The 23,774-nt window shown below is 43.8% G+C and overlaps 1 protein-coding gene across 2 annotated transcripts in view; it reads right to left on the bottom strand.

The window, feature by feature from the left end:
* The window catches only part of pou6f2 (POU class 6 homeobox 2), a 132,316-nt gene that overhangs the window by 24,668 nt on the left and 83,874 nt on the right, over positions 1–23,774 (bottom strand). For both annotated transcript variants that reach the window (XM_064330810.1, XM_064330809.1), the window contains exon 7: positions 3,810–3,953. In XM_064330810.1, the coding sequence (XP_064186880.1) occupies positions 3,810–3,953 (144 nt within the window). The remainder of the gene's footprint in view (positions 1–3,809; positions 3,954–23,774) is intronic.

Raw genomic sequence — 23,774 nt, 5'->3', positions numbered from 1 at the left:
CAGGATGTTTGTGTAGGTATAAAAATGCCCATGTATGTAAAGGTACAATTAAAATTTAACACTTATTTATGATCTTATATGATCTCTAAAAAACAGTTTAACAGAAATCACATTTCTTCGGTCAGACATTTCACAGTACACAAAACAAGTAAAAAATTATATAAGTCTCTCTATACGGGACTATGGTTAGACTCACTGTGACCCAAACAACAGTTGGCTGAGTGCATAACACAACACAACACAACACAATGCAACGCAACGGAATACCACACTGCACAACAAAACACAATGATGAGAACAGGCCATTTAGCCCAACAATGCTCACCATTTCCCAACCACTAAAGGGTACCTAGTGCTCAGCATTTACCTGCAAACTAGACTGTATCCAGCACCTTATCAAGACTGGCATTGAGAACCCCCAGAGTTTCTACCTCTACTACATGACCTGGCAATCTATTCCACGCAGCGACTACTCTCTGCGTGAAGAAATACTTCCTGATGTCTGTGCCATTATACGTAGGACTAGCTTCTGAAACGGATGCCATTCGGGATCTGCAACAAAACTGTTTGGAGACTGGATGATGAGGGCATTCAAAACAAATCCTCTTCAGCGGGCTAAAGAGCTGAAAATGCTTCATTCTCAAGTGCTTATTCATGAGCCCGGCATCGACTGCTATCTTTCTTTCCGGGCCAGACCAGTCAACGCGCTGGACGAACCTCTCTCCAGAAAGTGCTATTTCCGAAAACAAAAGACAAAACGTGCGCGTTTCATATTTTCTGTCCTTAACTAATTCAGGCTGTCAAAAGAACACCGTAAAGAGAGGAGGGTTAGGAGGAGAGTAAACTCAAGTAGCTGTTCTTGGGATGAAGTGGTAAATCGCCCTCGGCTCACGATGATGATCTTTAACAAGATCGGCTGCTGGGTTCTCAGGACAGAGTGGCACATTCATAAAGCTGTTATTGAAAAGTATTAATTCTGAATTTGCCTGCTTGCAGTGGGAGGTAAAGCATAGCACGGCTGTGGCAATGGGAAATGTGCCACACAGCCGTACAGACGTGCAGAGCGCTTTGGGTTTTTGATGCTGTGGCCTGCACTCAAGCACGGGCCACACTTTGGTCCTCAGAACAAAGTCATGCACAAAGAGCGCGGTACAACACTATCTTTGTCTTTGGCCCTTTTCTTGAAAGAGCCTGGAGGTGTCTGTCGGTCATTTGGTCAGGTCTCGTTCACTTATGAACTCACTGGTATAGTGAGCGCGGGGGCGACGCTCCGATTTCCAAAGACCCCCAGACGGAATAATGCAACCCCCATAATGAGGCGGGGAGCAAAGGCTTTAGCTGTAGGCTTTGACCGTTTCGGTGACCTGATTATGTCAGAGAGCGTCAGCCGCCGAGACGCTACAAAAGCGGAGAGCGTCCCATCAAATCCATCTCCCTCGCGATCAGTCCCCAGCGCTGCAGGCGCCTTGAGGGAGCACAGGCAACCATCGAGCCTCGTTAGCCGCGTTTAGCATCAAGACGCCCGCGCGGCGAACACAACCGCGCGCGTGCGCACACCCCGCCACCACCGGCCACCTCGCTCCGCCACCGCCGGCCACCACACTCCGCCCCGCCGGCCACCACACTCCGCCCCGCCGGCCACCGCGCTCCGCCCCGCCGGCGCCTGCCCGCGCGCTCAAGAGCGAGCACACCTTTGGGTGATCATGCACCTCTTCCCCCTTTCGGTGATTACGCTCCTATCCCCACCCAACCTCCTTCCGCTCCGAGGGATTCTCTCTCCCAAGCTGCACGTTAACTACCGCAAACCCCGAGCGATTCTCTACCTATGCATTTCCCATTCAATTACACCCAGTGCGCCTGACGTGAGCTGTGATTAATATGGCCGAGCCAAATGTACAAAAACCACCCCCCCCCCCCCCCACCACCCTTTCTCTGCTTCCCTCCTTTTCTGTTTCAGAGGGCTTAAGTCCTCCCTCATTTCCCGGCAATGTTTTGACACATCCAAACAAAACAAATGAGTAGACGCCGCTTGAGTTCGCTGCCGCTCTCAAAAGGCGGTCCTCTGGGATTTCAAAATGCGCGAAACATTTTTTTTTTCATTGTTGTCATTGATGTGCATTATCCGTATGTGCCACACTCGTACACAGGCACTGTAGTGTTTACAAGTAATTGGCTCTAGATTGTCTTGGAGGTGCACTTCAGGAGTGCGCTAAGAGGGGTACAGGAAACGTCCCTAATGAAAATCCAAAATAGACAACTTTAAAAGTTTCAATGAAAAATGCATGCGCACAAATTTAAGAGCTACCCTAGACTACTCATCTTCCAATATATAATACATCTAAAACACATACTGGCAGCAGTTACAGAATGACATCACTTTCTAATCTGTAAAATCACTGGGCCTCAGCAGAATGGCCACACCTTGCAGATTTTGGTGTACTTCCAAAGCATAAAACACCATATTACTGCAATAATGTCATTCCATTGAATGCAAATTCAATTTCATCTGATTCAACCTATCACTACTTATGCTTGAAAAATTAATTCAGATCTGAAGATGAACAAGCACAAAATAATGGGAAGAACACCTGATTATAGTCCTGTCTGACACATATACACATTCACAAACACAGACAGACACACAGGCAGACACAGACGCACCCACACACGTGCGTGCACACGCACACATGCACACATACACACACATGCATGTACACACGCACACATACACGCACGTACACACACACACACACACACACAAGTCCTTCTACAAAGGCAAGCCGAAGCTATTTCTTGCACCATTATTTGAGGCTTGTTATGAGAAAGAAACTGCCTTGATGAAAACTGTGATGAAACAAGGGTTAAGGTAAATAGCACAGGGGTTGGCGTAGAGGGCACATTGTCTATACAATCTTCCTTTAATATGTGCTGTGTGCACCTGCGATAAGATGATTCATTAGATAGGGCCCTGCTCTGACAAGCATCATCGTTCAAGCCTCTGGCTACTGATGGAACAATTCTACACCCACCCCGTAAATATGACAAGGTCAGCGTTTTACTCAGACGCACGGCGTTGAGAGGAAGTGGGCTTTGCTTATTCCTGTGAAGCTTAACGTGCGGCGGTGTAACCTGCGCGGTGAACGTCCTCATGCAGATCACACGCTCTGCCAAGAAAAGCCCGAGACAAGCTCCTGCATGTCATTTCCAAATAAATAAATAAATAAATAAATAATACATTTGTTTGCTCATACCGGATGTCAGTCAGCTGTACTGCTCGAGGAATATTTCATCTGAGGTACACTGGCCCTTTTTTCCTCTTTGGGTGTGTGTAACATATGTGTTGGTGTGCGGTCTGTGAAGTGGACCGTGAAGAGGTGCACCCCAGGAACACAAACTGCTTGCCCTCGGCACTGTCTACAAGAATCTCCGAACTGACACTCCGTCCTTTCTTCTAATGAAACTCAAAGATGTGTGTGTGGTTTGACTAGGTGCAAAAAGTTGCGCAACTAGTATTATTATTATTCTTATTATCATTATTATTTTTTGTAATAACAATAAGAATAGTCATTACCATCATAATATTATTATTATTATTATTATTATTATTATTATATTGTTATTATTATAATATTAATAATTTAGTGCACCATGCTTTATTACAAAATGATGATAAGCATGACTAATCATGACAACCTCAAGGGGGAGGACAATGTCAAAAAGTCCAAACATTCCCTCCCGCACTGCAGACACACTGCACTCACAGCTGACATCAGCAGCCCACTCGCTCGCTCGCTCGCTCACTCGCTCACCTGTCCCTGCGCGTTGGTGACCAGCTGCCCAGAGGCTCCCTGCAGGCCCGGGAGGGCGTTGCCGAAGGCCGGGGAGCCGGCGATGGAGCTCATGGCCGCCGCTGCCGCCGCCGCCGCCGCCGCCTGGCTGGCTAACGGGTTCAGCTGCAAGAGAGGAGCATCGGTGAGCCGCACGGAACAGCCCCGTCACTCCCGCGTCAGCTCACAGCCGTTTCACGCGAGACACACGGCACCCTGAACGGCCCCGTCCTTCCCCACCCGCGTCGACCGATCATAGATTTGCTCACATTAATACAGTTTCACCGTAGCAAAGAGAGGCATTATCCATTTCAACTTGAAGCATTTTTTGTCGTCGTTAAAGGATTTGGTATGAGACGCACAAATGTTAGCTGATGCATTAGCCCTCTTTTCAATGCTTTACAAATGTATATATTTATGTATGGTAAAGCCTTGTTTTCCAACATTTCCAGTGCCCACCCTTTTATTCATCTGAAGCACTTACCTTCAAGCCAGTGACTCTGTGCAGCTCTTTTTGGCCTGGCAAAAAAATTTGTAAGAGCCAATGCATTAGTAACCAGAGTAACCACCAGCTGCCATAATCCCATTATAGTCCTGTATGAGGCCAATTGTGTCTCTTCACCACAGATTCCAGGTATAAAAGGGAAGTGATTCAGGGTTTAAATCTGGCACTGTTCATCGGGGCTCTGTAGTGTAAGTCACTATTTAGTGTTTTTACTTTGAATCTTTTTCCTTAGCCTGAACTTCGTCCCAAGTCACGGCACAAGTGGGACACAGACCGGAGAGGTATATAACGTCTGGAGACTTTATGGAACGATTGTTAGGCGTGCGTGTGAACCCTTAAAAGAGATGAAACCATCCTTTAAGGCCTTTGTTTTCCATCCCAGTTTCCCTGGGAGACTCGGCTGTGCTGTCCAGCGCAAGGCTCGAGGGGCCCCGGTGAAAAAGTGGCCTGTTTACAACTTTAAGTGTTCCTGTGGCCCCACGGGGGTCTCCTGGGCCTGGTGGCATTTTAGAGGGGACACTCAACCCAGACCAGGCCCCTTTAACAATGGAGGGAACTTAAACAGCAATGCATCACTGTAACTTGTCCTGTCATCTTCACAAACCAGTCTGACTATGAACTATGGGCCATTCCACCCTTACTTTTGCGGGATGAACTGGGGGGTCCTCCCTCCGATCCTCCCTGCTCCCTCTTTATTTCAGCTCCCTGACTCTCCATTTTATTTTCTTGGACTCAAGAATCAGCATGATGAGTATTCTAAGCTGGTGTCTGGTTTTTGCTCTGGGACAGCCCATGCAACAAGACACTGCACGGAGATCACATACATAAATCAAGCTAAGCACCTCTAAGGAAATTTACTTTTGAAAATGAACTGCTGATTGGGTTGTAATGCACAAGGGCAAAGCCCAAAGCAGATCAAAACTGAGGCAAGTTGTACAAATGGAAAATGTGTACAACAGATTTAGGTTTGAGAAGCGAGGTTTGAGCAAGTAAAGTAAACCTGTAGGTAGAGATCCTAAGAGCTTGGATGATCCGTTTTACAGCTCATCCAGGTTCAAATTTTCTGAAAACATGTCACAGTGAGCAAATATAAATGTCAAAAATCATCTGTCAAAAATGATTACAGTTAAGAGATAATAGATAGATAATAATCTAAAAATGAAAAAAGAATAACATTACTCATACTACTACTACTACTACTACTACTAATAATAATAATAATAATAATAATAATAATAATAATAATAATAAATGCATACATAGATGTGCATTAGGTTGGGCTTAATGCATAAGGCTTGACATTGACTAAAAATTTCAGAGTTTCAGACAGAGATTTGATTACATAAGTATCATTTGACAACTAACCTTCACCAAAGAAATCCTCCTAACCTTATCAAAAGGTTTGAAACATAGCCTTATTCCAGGCTATAACTCCTCTGGGGTTTCAGATTTGTCTGACTGAGACTATTCAGTTGCTATACATTTTTAAAATAATAATCTATGGCCATATTTTTTTTACTGTTTCTGAAATCAAATGGAAAAAAATGTCATTGAGCGATCAATACTTTTTCATTGACAGTAAAGGTTAAGCACATTAAGAACGACACTGCATTCCTCTTTTAAAATCTTATTTTATGTTAGCGGCATTAAATTGGCCAAGATTGATGCCCCGTCTGGCTTGGAAGTCAGCTCTATGGGCTTTCAGTGCAGAAAACAAAGAGGAGCCCATCAAGACAAGCAGCGCTATTCTTTATTAAATCTCTTTCTAGCATTTGTCCTTCTCAAGAGTCAAATGGCAAACTGCTATATCATGAACTGCCCTATTTCAATATTACAGTTATTCTACATTACAAAGATCTGGTGAAGGATAAAAGCAAAGAGTACCCACAAATAATTGTATTTACATGTCTGTTTATTGAATATACGAGAAAGGGTAAGGAGGTTCAGAAATGTTCCGCTCTGGGATACTGAAGTACTGTATTCTAAGGGTGCAAATTCAAATTCAAATTCAAATTCAAGCCCAAGTACTAACACAGCAAAAAAAAAACAAAAAAAAAAACAGGTGTATCCATATCAGCATTGCTGTTTAAATGACGCAAACGGCTTCAGTAAAGTACGGCAGGGGAGCACAGTAGGGCCAATCTATGTTGGGATTTCACACCAATTTCTGCTCCTGATTATTTAATAATTATTTCAGAGGCGGTAATGCAATGCAATTAGCCCAATCAGTCATTTCAGCGGACACTGAGCTTGAGCTGCATAATAACAAATGTGAAAATATTTGACTGTGGCCACCAAAACTGGTGTTCACAGCTATTTAGAAAATTAGCCAGGCTAATGGGTTGCATACCCCAGTCCTCCACACCCCTGGAGTAGACCATACTCTCGCCAATGACTTGAAGGCATGGCGATGGTGGGCCTGAGCACTGCACTGGCCAATCAGGATGATTTCTGCATTCTCTGAGCGGTAACATCTCCATATTTTCCTTTGACAAGGCAGTATAAGAGTTCTGCCTCTACTCATGATCTCAAGTTCCAATCTGCATGATGCCCCTATATTGATGTTGTATGAGCACTTACAGTAAGTGTTTCTGCTGAAGAATTACATATGGAATATAAAGAGCGTTCATTTTGTTTTGCTGAAAATATATGGTTTGTTTTGCTATGGCAGTATTGCGCTGTGGTTTTTCAGCTAATTTACATGCACACACACACACTCTCTCTCTCTCTATCTCTCTCTCACTTTATGTACTGTATCCCTGGCCTGGGTGTAATCCTTAATTGGCCTAAATTTGATTGGTATATGCTGTTCTTCAAAACATGTGAGCTGCATTTTGCTATACCCTTTAACCAAGAATCCCTTCAACCAGATTGCTCAATAACACAAATGCACCATTGACATTTAAGGACTGGTGAGTTTGCCATCTTGCTGTCTAACTCAAGTTGTGCAGTTTGTAGGCCAAATGGGTTCCCACTAATGTGTACAATTTATCCTGGTTGCCCCCTAACCACCACCAACCCAGATAGCCCTCTCTCTAAAAGGCTTTCAAGAGGTTAGACATGACCTGAATTGCAGTGTCTGGATAATTGGTGATATAAAAATATATACATATTATACATCACATATATATATAACTGATATTGGTCATGCATATTTTCTTCCAAAAGAACAGAGCCAAACGGAGTAGAAATCCTGAGAATACACATTTGCGGGGCATTGTCCCCAGTGGGTCATTGCTTTCAACTCCTTTCCCTAAAACACATTGCTTGTCAGTACTGATATGTGCTCAAGATATTTTAGACATGTTCTGGCTTCAAAGTGCCCCTCATTTCAGCCAGTCTTGGAGTAGCAGAAATTGGCTGAGACTAATAAAACACAACGCATGCTGATGTTGAGTGAGGCAATTGTAGTAAACATCTGCCAAGTACTCTCCCACAATGACATAAGTGGATTATATTATGAGACAGCAAAAGATGTATATCTAATAAATAAAGAATACCAGGCAGAGTACAAGTAATGTGAAGAATTTGTATGACAATCACAAATAACAATCCACCGCTCTTCAGAGATATTGAAGATTATGTAAATGCCAGGGTCATATATTGTGCATAATAACATAAACGTGGAAAGTCAGTAACAGCAAGAATAATACAGCTAGATAATTCAAAGTAAACTGAGGAAAATTAAATCTATATTTGACAGAATACTAGAAAACGTACTGTACGCTGATCACTTCTGTAGTCGATAAACATACGATTCACAGACTGCACCCATACTTTCCTGCTTATCGTACATGAATCAGAATCTTGTGTCCTGTTTTTCCAGAGATCTTATGCTTTGAACAGCTTCACTCTGAGGCAGCTATAACCTGTAGAACACCGCTTTAGAATCACTTCCTCATGATTTCTGTCAGTGCAGTAGGAATATCACAACACAAAAACAAATTATATGTTTGATGCACGGTTAGAACCCATGATTACAAATAAACACAGCGAGGAAGCCTGCCCTAACAAATTCATCTTAAGAAAGCATTTATTCGTTTTTTAAATATACTTAGCTATTTGATTATGTATGACCATATTGGGAAAATGCCAAACTAACATTAGTATTACTAGCTAACGTTACAGCCAATCTTATGTCGTAGCCAACTAGGCAACGGTTCAATGTCTTTATGGAAGCTACACGCGCCTCCAACTCACCCCCATGCCCTCGCCCCTCCCTTCTCCACCCTCCTCACCACAGCTGCTCCACGCCCATATTATTGCATTTTTCAAACTACCTAGGCAGGTGGAGACTGACTAAAACTGAGGGTTTCACATCTCTTTAAGTATTTTGAAAGCATTTGGTATTCACAGGAGCACTTCCACAGCTTAATCTTGCTGATTGCTATAGCATCGGCTAATGAGGATACTTACAATAAACATTAAACAGTAATACTGTATGCCACCTCCGCCATTGTTAGTGTTCCTATCCCTTTTCATCCTAGTGTGAAGACCGGTTTTAAATAGACGGCTTCAGCAGCTAAACCTCTGCACATTGAAACACGGTATCCGTAGAAGCGCGGTGCTGGATTTGACGGAAGCTTATCGTGGGCAGATATCTTCAAATAAGTGTATATTTCCGCGAGAAAGTCAGGGCTGCTTGAATGCTACCTGAGAGGGCCGGCCAGCGATATCCTCCAGCGATCGCATTAAAAGATAACCCTCTCAAAATCTGACTGGAGAGATCTTCACACTCCGCCAGGGAGAGTTTCGATCACTTGAGGCGCGATAAGTCTTTGGTCCGTGCTGGCAGAGGCTCAGAGGCAGAGCGCTCGATCGGACGAGCCTCCCTCACCAACACGGTACATCAAGGGCCGGGGTCCGATAGAGCATAGGAAGGGGGGGATGTCACTGGGTTGGGGGGGGGGGGGGGTCTTTGGACAACAAGAACAGCCTCTTATTTCTAATCGCGCTAAGTGAATGCTGTCTGAATTGAGGGAGTGGAATGACAAAGTATCTATAATCAGCATCTGAATCAGGCAATGGTGGAAAGACCAGGGGTCAGAAAAAGTAAAAGTCCTGCCATGTGTTTCTTCCGCTCTTGAACTCAGCCAGCTGATTTCACTAATTAAATCAACCTTCTGGCTGAAGAATTGAGCTAATCAGCAAATCCAGGTGATTGGGACAAATTACTGGGGTGGACTTTTACTTTCTGAACTGAGATTTTTCACATCTGGAATCAGGCCTGTTCATTCTGTCGCTAGTCGTAATAACTGTCTCTCTTTTCTAGCTGTCTCATATAAATATAACATACGTATCAAGTGTTATAAGCCTGCTACTAATAAAAAACAAATTCAATCCTGATAAGAAAGTTTCCCCAGGACATATCGCATGTGGTAAATCCACCTTGGAAGCAGTGAATTGGTAGTGAGCGTTTGCAACTTTTGATGTTAAGAATTCTGAAACTGGTCTCCATGCATTTTCATCCCATATTTATCCCTGCCGATGATGAAAGCTCAGTGAAGAGAACAAGGCCGGAATAGAGAATGGAGGTACTGTAATGTTACAGGAAGCGTGGCATAGCCTAAACCTTTTCACTCCGGATATTTCCCTTCTGGGCTGACGTCACTGCATTGCCTCGGCTTTCCGCTTGTATAATAATGCGAATGCGAATTGGGGTGGGGGGGGGGGGGGGTGGGGTTTGGTGAGCGAGGGTGGTCGTGCTGTGGGGGGGAGGGGGGGCATAGATGCATGGAAGGAGGAGGGGGAGCGGCAGTGTTTGACTTCTAAACAGGTGATTTTCTACTGCAGTGATTTGTCACACCACTGCCAAGGGAAGCAGAAAATAACAGGCTCGCCCCGCGATTTAGGCTGATTGTATGTGTTTCTGGAGATAAACAGCGATCTTCCTGTTTGTATGCCCGCGCCGTTACTCCCGTAGTCATTGCTTTTCATTCCCTTCGTGAATATGGGGGTCTATGGAGTGGATCTGAATGGCCCAGGCCTGCAGGCGCTGTATTACACATCGCTATGGGCCTTGCTTTCAAATGACCCCCATGGGCTCCTGTTGCCTGGAGAGGCTTTACTGCCGCGTTAAAGCGGGCCGGGAGTAATAATTTACAAAGTGATTTGTAGTTTAAGATCAATTCGGTAAATGGAAACTGACAATTTGAGTTCAAGCGTTTGTTCCCTTGGAATTTATAAATCGCCACAAATCTGACAAATGATTGTAGCCCAGTTAAAGTTGATGGCTGATCTTAGGTGCACAAAAATGCACTTGGAAAGCACCCTTAATACCCATGGTCTACTGAACTGGGACACAAGTAGCCCACACGCTTTACCCATGTGATTGTGATACTTCAATTTTACTGTGTGTAAATGTCAGCTCCTCCTTGAAAAAAAGGATGTCAATATCAATAGGGATTTTCCCCAGTAAAACAAAGGATGGATGGATGGAAGGATGGATAAATACATAAATAAATAAATAAACCTTGTAGGTTTATTGAACAAGTACTCCAAGCCCTTTTCCAGATGTCCTCCGTCGGATAGTTTGAACTGCAGTGTCTCCCGTCACTGTTCGAGACCTGAACACCGCATCTATTATCGAGCTAAGTGATGCTCTTTAACCACAAGCACGCCACTCACCCTCTGATTCCAGACTAGGTTCTCCTGATATTAGATTAAGCACTAAATACCGCAAAACTGATTCAAAGATTCACAATATCCTGGGTTCGAGAGGGCGTGAGACCTGCCGATGTGAAAGATCAATGTTGAGAGCCGAAACAGCTACGGGGAGTTTTTATTACGCGATGCGAGACTCCGGAATGAAATAAATACAGCGCACGGATCCATACTGCATGACCAGGTCCAATTTAAATACTGGTTTGACCAAGATCCATGGGCAGAGGTAAGAAATGGCTTGCAAATACGATGAGGTGCGTTACACCTCTGCCTGAATCACACACCTCGAACGAGGGCCGAAGAAACACGGATACGTAAAGATGAATTGCAATATTAAACATAAGAAGAAAAGGCAAAAGTGATTAATATTTTCTGTCAACTGAGCCAGATTTTTAAAAACACATCCACTGCGCACCCCGTGAAATGGAGAGGAATTTTAAACTCTATTTTGTACACCGTCGTCTGCACTTGCCTCTTGACCAGCAGGGTCAACCTGCGCAATAGTGCGTGTAATCTCCCGAAATGGAGAGGAAAAAAAAAATAGCCTCCAACTTACCAGAGAGACCACGGGAGGCTGAGGTGCCAAAGATGGAAAAACAAGAATGTTCCTTCTTTTCCCCTCTCTTTTTAAGTAATGGTCCCGACGCATAAAATGCGATGGAAGACACAACAGAAACGAGTCCAGCCCTTTGGCCTAAGGGAATTGCCAGCCAGGGCATTTAGATTAGGTCTCCCTCTTTCATTCGCTCGGTAAAGTTCCAAATTTTGCTTTTCATATGATTATCAGTGAAGATCTGTGGACTTGCATTGGTAAACATACAAGCACTAACACACAGAAACAGACACACACCCTCACACACCCTCACACACACACGCACACACCCTCACACACACACACAAAGTGGCTCTGCTTTTTTCCCCCCACTTCTGTGTGAAGGTAATCAACTGTGACATGAAAAAGTACACCGGGTCTCAGTGCACTCCAAACCTCCTGCTGCCTACAAAATGTCTCCAGCAGTCCACTGCCTGAGACCTCACAATGATCACTTCCACATCAATTTTGCACATGTACATCGAAATACCATTAGCAAAGCTTACAAACACCTCCAGACCGCACTTTGGCCCGACTCAACCTAGTGGCCTGTCTCCTTGGGCCCTCCCAGGCCTCGCTTGGCAACAGATGGATCACTTTTCCATCTCTCACATGAAAAAAACTGTCCATATGAGTGCTTGGGGTTAAAGGCAGTCGCAAATTGACATTGGTCAGCGGAGAAAAATAATAAAAATAAAAATAATTTTTAAAAACCGAGGATCTCCAGTCATAAAACACAACAAGCTGCCAAGACAAGTCGCCCCCCAATATTCTGCGTGGACAGACGCAGAAGAGAGTCTGGCGCTGGAGAACAAACAGGCGTAAGAAGTTATTTTACACCATGTTAGCTGGTCCAGCTCTTTGAAGGCTACAGGCACAGGCAAAAAAAAAATGTCCGCCCGTAATGTCAGTGACATTGGCCACATTCAGCAAGGCCAAATGCAAATGAAGGAAAGGGAGAAGCCGGATAATGTGACTCCAAACTATAAAGACGTGATTGAGTGCTGGACAGAGGCTCTCAATCTTGTCCCTCATCAGCCTCTTGTGAAATTAATGCCATTACAGTGGTTTTAATCATTACATAAAATATGCCCTTGTCCAATTGTTGCTAATTGTAGGCATAAAGAGTTCTGAATGAGGATCCAATTCGATGAAACTGTGATTCTTTGTGAGAATCATAAAAAATAAGTGGCCAGTAAGAATAAGCAAGCTATGCTGCTTACAATGATATAATAACCTATTGCCAAGTTCTGAAGCTCATACAAACCACCTCTTCTAATTTCCTGCCACTACATTTGTTTGCGGATGGACCAAAGGTATTTTTGTATGTTACATGGACAGTGTATTGTTGAGGTCATTCATAACATGAAAAATGATCTCAAATATTTTGCTTTTTATGCAATTTATTGAAATATACTACTACTCTATGATAAATTGCCACACTCCAAAAAAACGCTGACCATCCTGGCCAATGACTTGACATATTTGGTGCAGTTATTTCCGTACCATGACAAAGTTAAAGATTAAGACCTTTTTTTTTTTTTACAACATTTTCTTGAACTCTGCATGAAGCAACTGCTGCTTAGCCCTTTTGAATGCCATTGTTATACCTTCTGAATGGTTGGAATTCTGTAAATGTGGGGAAAGAAGGCACACTTGCAGCAAGATAAATGTCATTACCATAAGGAGCAAAATCATTCCAAACAGCCAGCAGTTCCTGATATATATTGTAGCCTTATTAGATCAATAGATCATACATTATTGGAAACTACAAATACCTAGCTTTATGATTTATGTTTATTACACATTCATCATATACTGTATTTATAATGGCGCAGTACTTCCATCTACATCGCTGCGGAATGGTATTCCTTTTCGCTTTACTTTTGTTTGACATATACATTCACCTTTTGATTGAGTTTAATATCCCACTGATCAATGGTGAGTGATCTTTCAATGGCCCCAATCCAATATAGAAAGGGTCATCTCTGCCTAAGCTTCATAAACACAATAAAGGTAAATTATTACTCACTTCCATCGCATCCCAAAATCAGGGCTGTAATGAAGAAAAATGGGGGGTTTAAGGGGATCGCTGTCATGTGCCATTTGGCCACTTCAAGCACAGAGATTAATTACAGGAGAAGGTCTGCTTGGCCGGGTTGTGGTCACGGTTGGTCAATACACCCATCCCTCACACAGAAATGTATTAATACTAAGTGGTATGATGAATAGATGACATTTAGACATTTTCGTATCGATCACCCTTTTATCCCCAAGATAATATATATATTATATCTGCACTTGACATGTAGATACAGGTTTGGAAATGTCTCGGTCTGAATTGCAATGAAATTAAGAAAACAAATTAGCAATTGTTTGGAAGAGAGACTGGAGGGAAATGAGTATACGTGCACAACTCTGCGTCTTAAATACAGGTGGTAAGCTATTTCTTTGTCAGATAATCCTCGGTTCCACTCCAGGAGACTGTAGGGTCTGACATATATAATCATATCTCATTTAATCAACAAATATCCGCTGCAACCAAACATGACCAACTCATATTATACACTGTATGAAATTGAAATCTCTGACTATTTTTTACCCCAGGTCTAAGTCTAAAGCCCTTCTATAATGACTGACCAAAGTTAAACATTTAAGCAATATTACATGACAGGGAGTGCTGTTATACTGTATATCAGCACAACCTCAAATGTGATATTGCTTTTATACAATGGTTTTATGCAACAGTTTTGTATTACAATAAAACCAATTTTAAAATAGCAAAGCATTGCCTTGATTAAATAGTTTTTAATTTGAGAAACAACAGGCATGGGAACAGCGGGCTCAGTAATATAAACATTGTCCAAATATTCTCCTATTGTCATCGGAGGGAAGAGATCAAATGTAATGATATCAAATGTATCCATTTGGTTGAAGCTGAAAAGTAGCCAGCTAGCAAAGTAACATTTTTCCAATCAGGGTGACACATCAATCTAATGTAAAACAATGCGGACTGATCCTGGTCTGTGACAAGTTCCGAGTGATGTTATACTGTATATCTCGGCCAGTCACAATGCACGGCTGGAGCTAACTATTGCATACATTGCAATGCGTGGAGAGAAGTTTCTCTAGCTGCTTTCCATCTGTGAGCTCAGAGCTCTGCTTGCAGCCACTAAAGGGCTGAGGAAATGATAAACCAGACAGGAACATAGGAAAGCTTTTGGGAAACCCGCTTCTTAAGGCAGAACAGCACTTTACAAGGCCACAGCCGTCCTGTTAATTAGAGAAGCATTATTCCACTTGGATCCTTTTCTCATCTGCTGCCTCCTCTGTGGATCTCTAATATTCTCCGGCTGACCGTTCGCTTCTCCACTGGGTGTCTGTGTTTACCGCCCCCTCACCACACAGAGGGCCCAGTCAGACAGGATAGCGTTCAGGTAGCACACACCCTGGCACAGTAGACACGTCATCAGCGACCTGAACTTCACATCAGTCAAACTTTTTAGGAGAATCCAGACATGTTATCTCAATTCCCTAACGGTAGAAAAGATGAAAACATGACAAAACAGAAAAAAAAAACATACCGGTTGTATTTCTGATCACGGTCAGTAAGCAGATCATCATCTGTGCGCTGGAAGCGAATGCATTATTGTAGAGTTCTATACTACATCATTCCCCAATCTTAAAAAAGTAAATGAATTCAAAAATCACAAGCACACATACTGATAAATACTCTATATCCACAGGCTTACATGTCGTTTGTGATTTGATTTGTCAGTGTGAAATTTGTTTTACACCCCCCACCTCCTCCACCCCCTTGAATTTACAAACCTCTGCCATTTGTAATTAAAATTGGGGAGGGGGGCACACCCGCCATCTTGAATAAAATGGCAAAACCTTTGAGTTACAAAGTGCATCCTGGCCCTGTTTGGATTTCAGGCTATTTCCCAAGCCACTGCAACCTCGCATGCTTTATAATTATTCATATGAAATGCCACAGCGTTGATGGGCAACAGTCTTATTTTCTGGTTCAGTCAGCAGTGCACATTTGTATTTTCATTCTCTGGTGCAATTGTTACATAAGGCAATTTTCTGCCTTCTTAAGAGCAGGCTTCTCCGGTGCATTAATGAGCCATTTGGCTGCTGACTCCCAGGTACCAGTAGTGCCACCTCGCACAAGCAATTAGCTCTGGGCGCTAAGCTCATTCCGAGCGGAGGGGAGGTCTGCCTGTCGGGGCTAAATGGACTTAAAATAGTGGCGGTTTTGTGAAGTTGGCATATGGACACGGGTGGACAGACAGTGGTAAGGGAAATGCTCAGGGGTCTCAATTATCACTGTCAGGTTAGTGCAGCCTTATCAGTTACGTCTAGATAGGAATGAAGCACTAGCTTCTGCTCTGAAAGTAGAACTCCACACTTTAAATAATTACTATTAATTTGTTATCACATTTTAATACCGATAAGTGAGTCCTGTTTCCCTATTTATCCTCTACGTTCTGTGAAGCACTTTATGATGCACTCTATGTACAGAAGATTCTAGACAAATAACATTGTATTATTATTATTATTATTATTATTATTATAACTACAGAAATATTCCAAAATGACAATCTGACTCTACAGTACCTTGTATCTCTACATTCAGATATGATTGGTGGTTGGGGTACTGCATGAGACCGAATCCAGAATTCTCTGCAGCAGTTCAGCTGCAGGAAGGCTAGCTTTCTTAACGTTTCTTGGCTTTTTTCATTGTGTCAGCTATACTACATAAAGGTGATTGACAGCTTGGAATGATTTGACAAGGGAGCAGACCCTTGCGTGCCATTATTCAACCCTGAGCGGAGACAATTCGGAACAGTACAAAGGTTATTGTGGGACACACAAACGTATTGTTAACTAGTTCTTTTTTTTTTTTTTTTTTTTGCAGCATCAATAAATTTATGATTCACAACAGAATTACAATAATTACCATTATTATTTTTAGTGCCCATGTATTATAGAAAATGTAGCATCCTTGAGCTTTAGTGTTTAGAGTGAGAGCTATGAAGACTACAGCATACAGACAAGCTTGCTACTTTCAAATGCTACAAAAACCTGTATTATTTGTATTTAGTTCAGGTGGGAATTACTTCTGGAGAGGGAAGAGAAGCCACTGTGTAGAGGAGAGAACAGCCCATGGCTTATCAAGAATAATATCCGCTAAGCATGCCACTGTGAACTTAAGTGCTGAAGGTACGGTACACTGCTGCATGTTACTGCTACATGCTATATTGTAGCCTACAGATATTTTGAAGCCACAGCACTGGATTCAAATGGCTTCTGATTACATTTACTCTTGGTATATTTTCATCCTAAAACACTGAGTCACGTAACCTCAAAAGTATTGGGGGGAAAAAGCTGTGTATTTATAACACAGCTGTGACAAATCAGCTTTAACAATAACTCTCCTGACAAGGATATGTAGCAACATATTTATGTCTAGGTAGGTTTAAAAAATTACTTGAAACAGTTCAACAGTTTTGTTAATCAGTTTTCTGTTATATTAAGCATTAATTACTTAAAATATTATAATGTATTATAAGGCTCAAAGGAGTGATCTTTACCAATGTAAAGAAATGGCAGTACTATGTACAATTCAACTGAATGTGTTTTATCATGATGTCTCATCTCTTTAACATCCCTACTGTATGGATTCAAAGAAGTCTATTGTAACAACACAACACCTTGGATTTCTTTTTCTCTGTGTTATTCAGGAAAAAGCACATCCAGTCTCCAGATACATGACCAGAATGCATCAAAGGCTATAGATGTCACTGCCATGATTATTACAACATCTCACATTTATAACTAGTACACTTTCATGAACATGAATGTGTATTGGTTGGAATTAACTCATTTGTGCACATACATAAACTAATTGTGCAATAAACATATATAGATATGAAAACACAGGCATTTTGCTACTGAGTTTTTTAAAGGACAGTGTGGACTTGATCAATGCTGTTCCCTGAAACACAGAAGATAGTAATTGCTCTCGCACAGCGCTTTTCCTCTTCAAAAACATCACTAATGACACAGTAAGCCTGTCTCTTGCAAGGCTATGGACAATTTCACTAATCTAAAGATACGCTTGTTTTACTTGGTGTTACTAATGGATATCTAAATCTGACAGCATGGGGACAGTCTGGATGCTAAGAGCATGTCTTTCTCATCAGATTTCCATTCGGTGCATTCTTGTCTGTCAAGTCATCTGGGAAACATTAGCAAATTACACACCAGCACATTTCATCCGAAAAATCAATTAATATCTGCGCAAAGCCCATATAATTACATGTGCATAAATCTTTACTACAATACTCTTCCCCTGAAAAAAAAAAAAACTAAAAAAAAAACTCACAGAATTGGATATCACAGACTTTCTGAGCAGTAAGTCAATATGTTCAAACTCAAGTGAAATACATAGAAATAAGACTGATAAGAACGATGTGGCAAGAGGCAAGTTGTCAGAATGAATTCAGAATTGGGATGGGAGGAGAGGAAGAGAGAACGGGCAGCCAGGGTCCTGAAAGCCTGCTGTGGCCGGCGGTGACTGACCTTGGTGACGATGGTATTCCATGAGAGAACTCTAATAACAGCTGATTGCTACAGAGCGGTGAAGAGTAGGATGGAGGAGGAGGAGAGAGAGAGATAGAGAGAGAGAGAGATGTGAATAAATGAGAGAGAGAGAGAGAGAGAGAGAGAGGCAAAGCTCAGGTAATTGCTGCACTTGTGTGTTTGCGGCCTCTGAAACAGAGATGTGTTTGGATATGGACAGGCGCCTGCAGACACTTTGGCGGTAAATTGGCCCACACCGCGTGGACGGGAATCAGAGCTGTGGGCACCTCAAACTAAAAGGGAGCGAGAGGAGCACCTTAAGCTGTAATTACCCATGTGAGCCTGACGGTTCGGTTTGGTTTGGTCCGCCCCGGCATCCAGGGGCTTTGATAGGGACTGGGTGGGGTTGAGGAAGGGGGACAGAAGGCAGGAGTCGGATGGGCTCCTGTCAGGTCTGGAGACCGGCGCCTTAAAGGAAGTTACAGTGCAATGGATGAACGCTGAGCATGGTCGCATTTACAGGAAGACCAGTAAAAGCGAAAGCAAGGAGACCTGAGAAAAGAATAAGAGATGGAGTCACCATCAAGATGAAGGGAAGAGATAGAGCGATGAAGATGAAGAAGGGTGAAGAGAAAGTTAAATGGGAAAAAGCCATGTGGGAGAAAAGGGTGAGGGGTGGAAGAATGAGAGAAAGACACAAAGTAGGTAAAACCCTTGTGAGAAACCTGGTGTTGGAGTGCTCTGCGACAATGCTATGTGGCAGGGTGTGCGTGTGTGCGTGTGTGTGTGTGCTTGTGCGCGTGTATGTGTGCTTGTGTGTGCGTGTGTGTGTGTGTGTGCTTGCGCGCGCGTGCGTGTGCTGGTGCGCGTGCTCTCCGGCGGCTGGCGCGTGGAGGTCAGGCGGAGCAGCCACACTGAATGGAATGAGGCTCTTGATGGGCTGCCCTAAGCTGCCGGCTGTTACGGATCAGCATGTAGCGGCTCTCTCCCCTCTGCCTGGGCCGATGTAACTCACTGGAGTGGCAAATTACACCAGACCTACAGCTGTAGCCCGACATTATGATTAATTTGATCAGTAATTTCTCCTGTTTTTCATTTTAATCGGTGTGACCATTCTGCTGTGGCAGGTCTTTCAGATCTAATTAAGATAAATTCCAGTGTAACAGACTTGGCAGCGTTTTCCCAGTCAAATCCCCGAGCTCTCCGGGCGCAGAGAAACCCGCGCCTCTAATCAATCAACTTCCAGAAAATCCACCGGGCTCCAGCAATCAGCCCATTAACACACTTAAGCAAATTTCATAATCTCCTGGCCTGTTTGTCATCACGCTTGCTGACCCCCTCCCTCCTTCCCCCTCAAGCTATCACAACCTTCCAGATTCAGCACGTCCTCATCTCCTGCCCCATGTGAAGCAGGACTATGGAGGGGACCAGCCACTGAGAGCCCCCCCCCTGCCCACCACCACCACCACCACCTCCCCCCCCATCCACTTCCAGGTACGGTAATATACTGTACTATGCTGGAATAACTTCTCATTTGGCTAGAACTGTAACACCACGAATAAGCTGGCATCATTTTCTGATAAATATGTTGGGCAAAAGAAAACATAAACTTAAAGCATGGATTGAACATGAGAAAACTGAGTATGTCTCTCTCGAGCCTTGAGTGTACTGCAACAAAATGTCCATTACTCGCTGGCTCCACATGTAAATGGAAGGTGGATAATTTCAATTAAGGAGGAGCTTAATGTTTGAGGAGATCTCGCATTGATTCCCTCTAGGAAGTGAATTAGTTCACTTAGGTAATTTAGAGCTCAGTGGTAATTAAAACCAGGGGGGGCAGGAGCCAGCTCACACATTCACTTACGTGTCACCCCCGCTGTGCCCGACCCAAGGGGATCCCGGCATGCTAATGGCCATCATCGCTCCTTAACACGGACTGTCTATGAACATCCAGGGACCGCTGAGGAGCTGCCTCGGAGAGACGCGCTTGGAAACAGCGTCCGCACAGCCCGCCTTCTGTTCAATAAAAACCACGGAACAGACGAGGCCCCCCCAGCGGAAATCATTGTAAATGAGTTATTGACACGAGCCACGCATGGCCATTCAACCCGGCCCTGGTGCTGCATCCTTTCATGTTTTCCCCCCTCGCGGACACGGGGAGGAGGATAATGGCCGCCTCTCCAACTCTTGCATTAATCACGGAGTTAACCGAGCCGAGGTAACGAACGCGGCTCCCATCTCCTGGGGCTGGAGTACCTGGTTTCTGACAGGCCCGCCCCGGCTGTGGGCGGCGGCTAACGAGCCGCCAGTTCCCGTGACTGGGGGGGGCCGCGGCTGCGCCTCGTTATTTGAATAATCGCCCGAAAACAAGGGGGTCATCTACGCCGCGCGCCCGGCTGACAGACGCGTGATTATCCCGGGCCCCTGCGAAGCCGCGCAGCCGACGAGGTGATTTTCTATTCCTGTCCCTCCAGGCCAGAGGCACTCTGCAGTGCACAACAGGGCCGTCGCTAGTGGGGCGAAAGGGGGCGACGATTCTAGGGGCCTACAGCTTAGGAGGGGGCCCACAGCTGGAGAGGGCCCACAGATTATTAAAAAGGGGGGGGGGGGGGCACAATATTCGTTCAGTGGGCCTAGAATGCACAATGTAGAGGCTTTGGGGGAGAGCTTAGCGCACCCCTTGAAAACCGTACACTAGCCCAGCTACGGAGCCCCGGCGTGAGACCGGACCTCCTCGCTCGGGTAGCCAGGTGTTTACCATTGGCCGGGTCCTCGCCGGATTACCCACCGACATGCTAAATGACTTATGACTGGAAATCCAATCGAAGCCCGAGGAGGAGCGAAAGCCCTCCAAATCCTATTGCGGGAGCGCTCGGCGCCAGGGTTTCGCGGGTGAACCGGCCCGGCCCGTCCTTGGGAGGTGGCCCCGGTGCTCATCGCGGCGTCTCCAGAGATGATCCGGAGAAGACATAACCCTCTTAAGCACCTCCCACCCCACCCCCCACCCCCCCGTGCCGGGCTTAATTGAATTGAATGAGGCAATCTCTTAATGATGCTTGATGGGACCACCTTGGCCCTGAGTGTGGCAGGGGACAAAGGGAATCATTTTTCTGTGTCAGGCCGGATGTGCATGGGGTCTCCTCCCCGTTCCTGACGACAAAGCTTGGGATGTGTAACGGGTCGCCTCTCAGCCCAATGTTCTTATTGTCCACCATTTCACTTGGCTCCAACTAGTCAGGAAAATCAGCATCTGAATGAGAAACCGTTCAAACAGGCCATTATTCAGAAATGAAGATGGTGTCTTTAATACAGACATCCGGCTGCTAATTTATTTAAGATCCTTGAAACTGTCAAGGTCCCACGATTTATTGCTTGCCCAACCTTCTTCTGCCGTATACATTCTGTCATTCTGACCAAGAAGTAGCCAAAGGACAAAGCCAGGACTCTATTAAGCAAGGCTTTGTGCAATTAAGATGAACAAAAAACAGGTATCCTACTCAGAGCCATTGCATGGGCCCTGTTCAGCTCTGATCAACATGCAGTGTGTTGAAACTGTAGATTGTTAGTGGCTGGGGCTGGTGAGGGGATTTGTGCTGTGTACGGCCAAACTCGGGCACAGTGGAGAGGCTGTGTCCAGGCTGTTTGCTGGTGCGTAGCCTTGTCCGGGAGGTTGGCTGGCTCTGGAGACTATTAAGCTGGACACTATTTTTCCTTTGGAGCCTTGCTGGGCTGTGACAGGGTGGAAAGGGGCACAGGAGAAACAGATGGAGAAAATCATCCTGGCCATAAAGAAGGCCACTCCGCAACCCAATTAAGGCCTGACACTGATGAATGTGGCTAGGGGGAGAGAGGCGACCCTGGGCAGCCTCCTCCAGAAATGAAACCAGGGGGATATATAAAAAAAATTATCATCATTACAGAGTGACAGCCAGACAGACAGAGGTGTGGAGATGGATAGACAGACAATCAGATAGACAAAGAGAGAAAGTGGTAGAAGGAAGGATGAGAGGGAGTGTGTGTACAGTTTGTACAGTATGTATGCATTGTTTATGTATGTGTGTATTTATTCATGTATGTATAAATATATGTGAGATGCTGTTGTAATACAAACAAAACTGTGTAATAATTTAGCATTATGCTCTCACCCAGGGCTCTTGTCATTTCTAACAATTAGATATATCTCAAGGCTTCTTCTTAAGCTTAAGTTAAAGGGGATGACCATGTTTCCAGTCTCTGGTCCCTGGTCAAGGATATTGGAAATATGTCGGAAAGAAAAGTGTAGATAACATTCTGAGGACTTCTGGACACAGGGGAAGGGGATCGCACTTCTGTAGAAGGTGTACCCAGTGCAGATGATTGATGTTCCTCTATATGTACGTAAATCACCCTGTACAAGTACAGTAATGTGACATTTCAGGTTTTTTTCTTTTCTTTTTTTGGGGGGGTCGTGTTTTTTTTTAAACATTTCTCACAAGGTTGGGCTGTAAATATTCTGCATGTCTGTGTAAGCTGGCTAGGCCAAAAAATAATTTGTGTTCAAATGAAAATACAACTTATCACAAGTTCATTTCTTTTTTTGTTTTGTTATAAAATTACTATATTCTTCAACACAGCTGCTCATTCCCTGTCTCCAAAGTATTAAAGTAAAATATGAGGAACAGATTTGATTAAGAGGCTACACCAATCTGAAAGAGATTAACCCTTGCACAGTGTCTCCTATATATATTAAAAGGGCTTGACAGCCACAATGCAATATTTACAATACAAAAGATAGAATTTATGTGGACAAAGAACAACTTACAGAAATTATGATAAAGCGAACCCTAATTAGGTTTTATGCCTTCATAACACGAGAGGGCATCCGGGATATCATGATCTGCAAAGCAATATACAGCCTTCAGTCATTTCCTTTATGTCACAAGCTGTCTACAGCAGGAGAAGTAAAGCCTGAACTACCCACTTTCTATTTCACTTCTTTTTCACGGACATGACAGCAGGCAAGTGCATTTTCCACAAACAATATTTGTAATATCGCAGATTTCTCCAAACAAATTCAATCATCATTTTGAATTATTGCCTCCTTTTTTGACAATTGTTTCAGGACCGGCTTGCCCTAAACTAATATTTCCCTAGACAGACAGTGAATAATGTAAAAGGATGAGGCCTTTAACTGAGCGCTCGAGCACAACCAGGCAATGAAATTCAACCTGTCACTTTCAATTATCCCCACCCCACCCTTTCCTGCAAGGCAAGTTTACAACATCAAATCAGTCCACCTATGCAATTCTGCTCGAGAGCCCAGCCCATGCGCAATACTTTCTTACTGAACACCTCAACCGCAATACAGTCCTTACCTTGAATGTTTGCCTAACTTTTACAGCAAACTTTCGGGACTTTCATTAAGGCTTAATATTTTTTACACCGATGTCATCACTTGTTACATACATATGACAGAAAACCATCTGCATCTTTAATGATCACATTTCGAAAGAGGCGTGGCTTTGCATCACAAAGTATTTTATATATTATTTTTACACCAGTTTAATTAAACACATGCTAGTCAGTTGTGAACAGTCAACAGTGTGCGTGAAAT

The sequence above is a fragment of the Anguilla rostrata genome, chromosome 4 (genome assembly GCF_018555375.3).
Source record: "Anguilla rostrata isolate EN2019 chromosome 4, ASM1855537v3, whole genome shotgun sequence".
Lineage (NCBI taxonomy): Eukaryota > Metazoa > Chordata > Actinopteri > Anguilliformes > Anguillidae > Anguilla > Anguilla rostrata.
The sequence above is the reverse complement of the archived record's forward strand: the minus strand, read 5'-3'. Positions and strand labels throughout refer to the sequence as shown.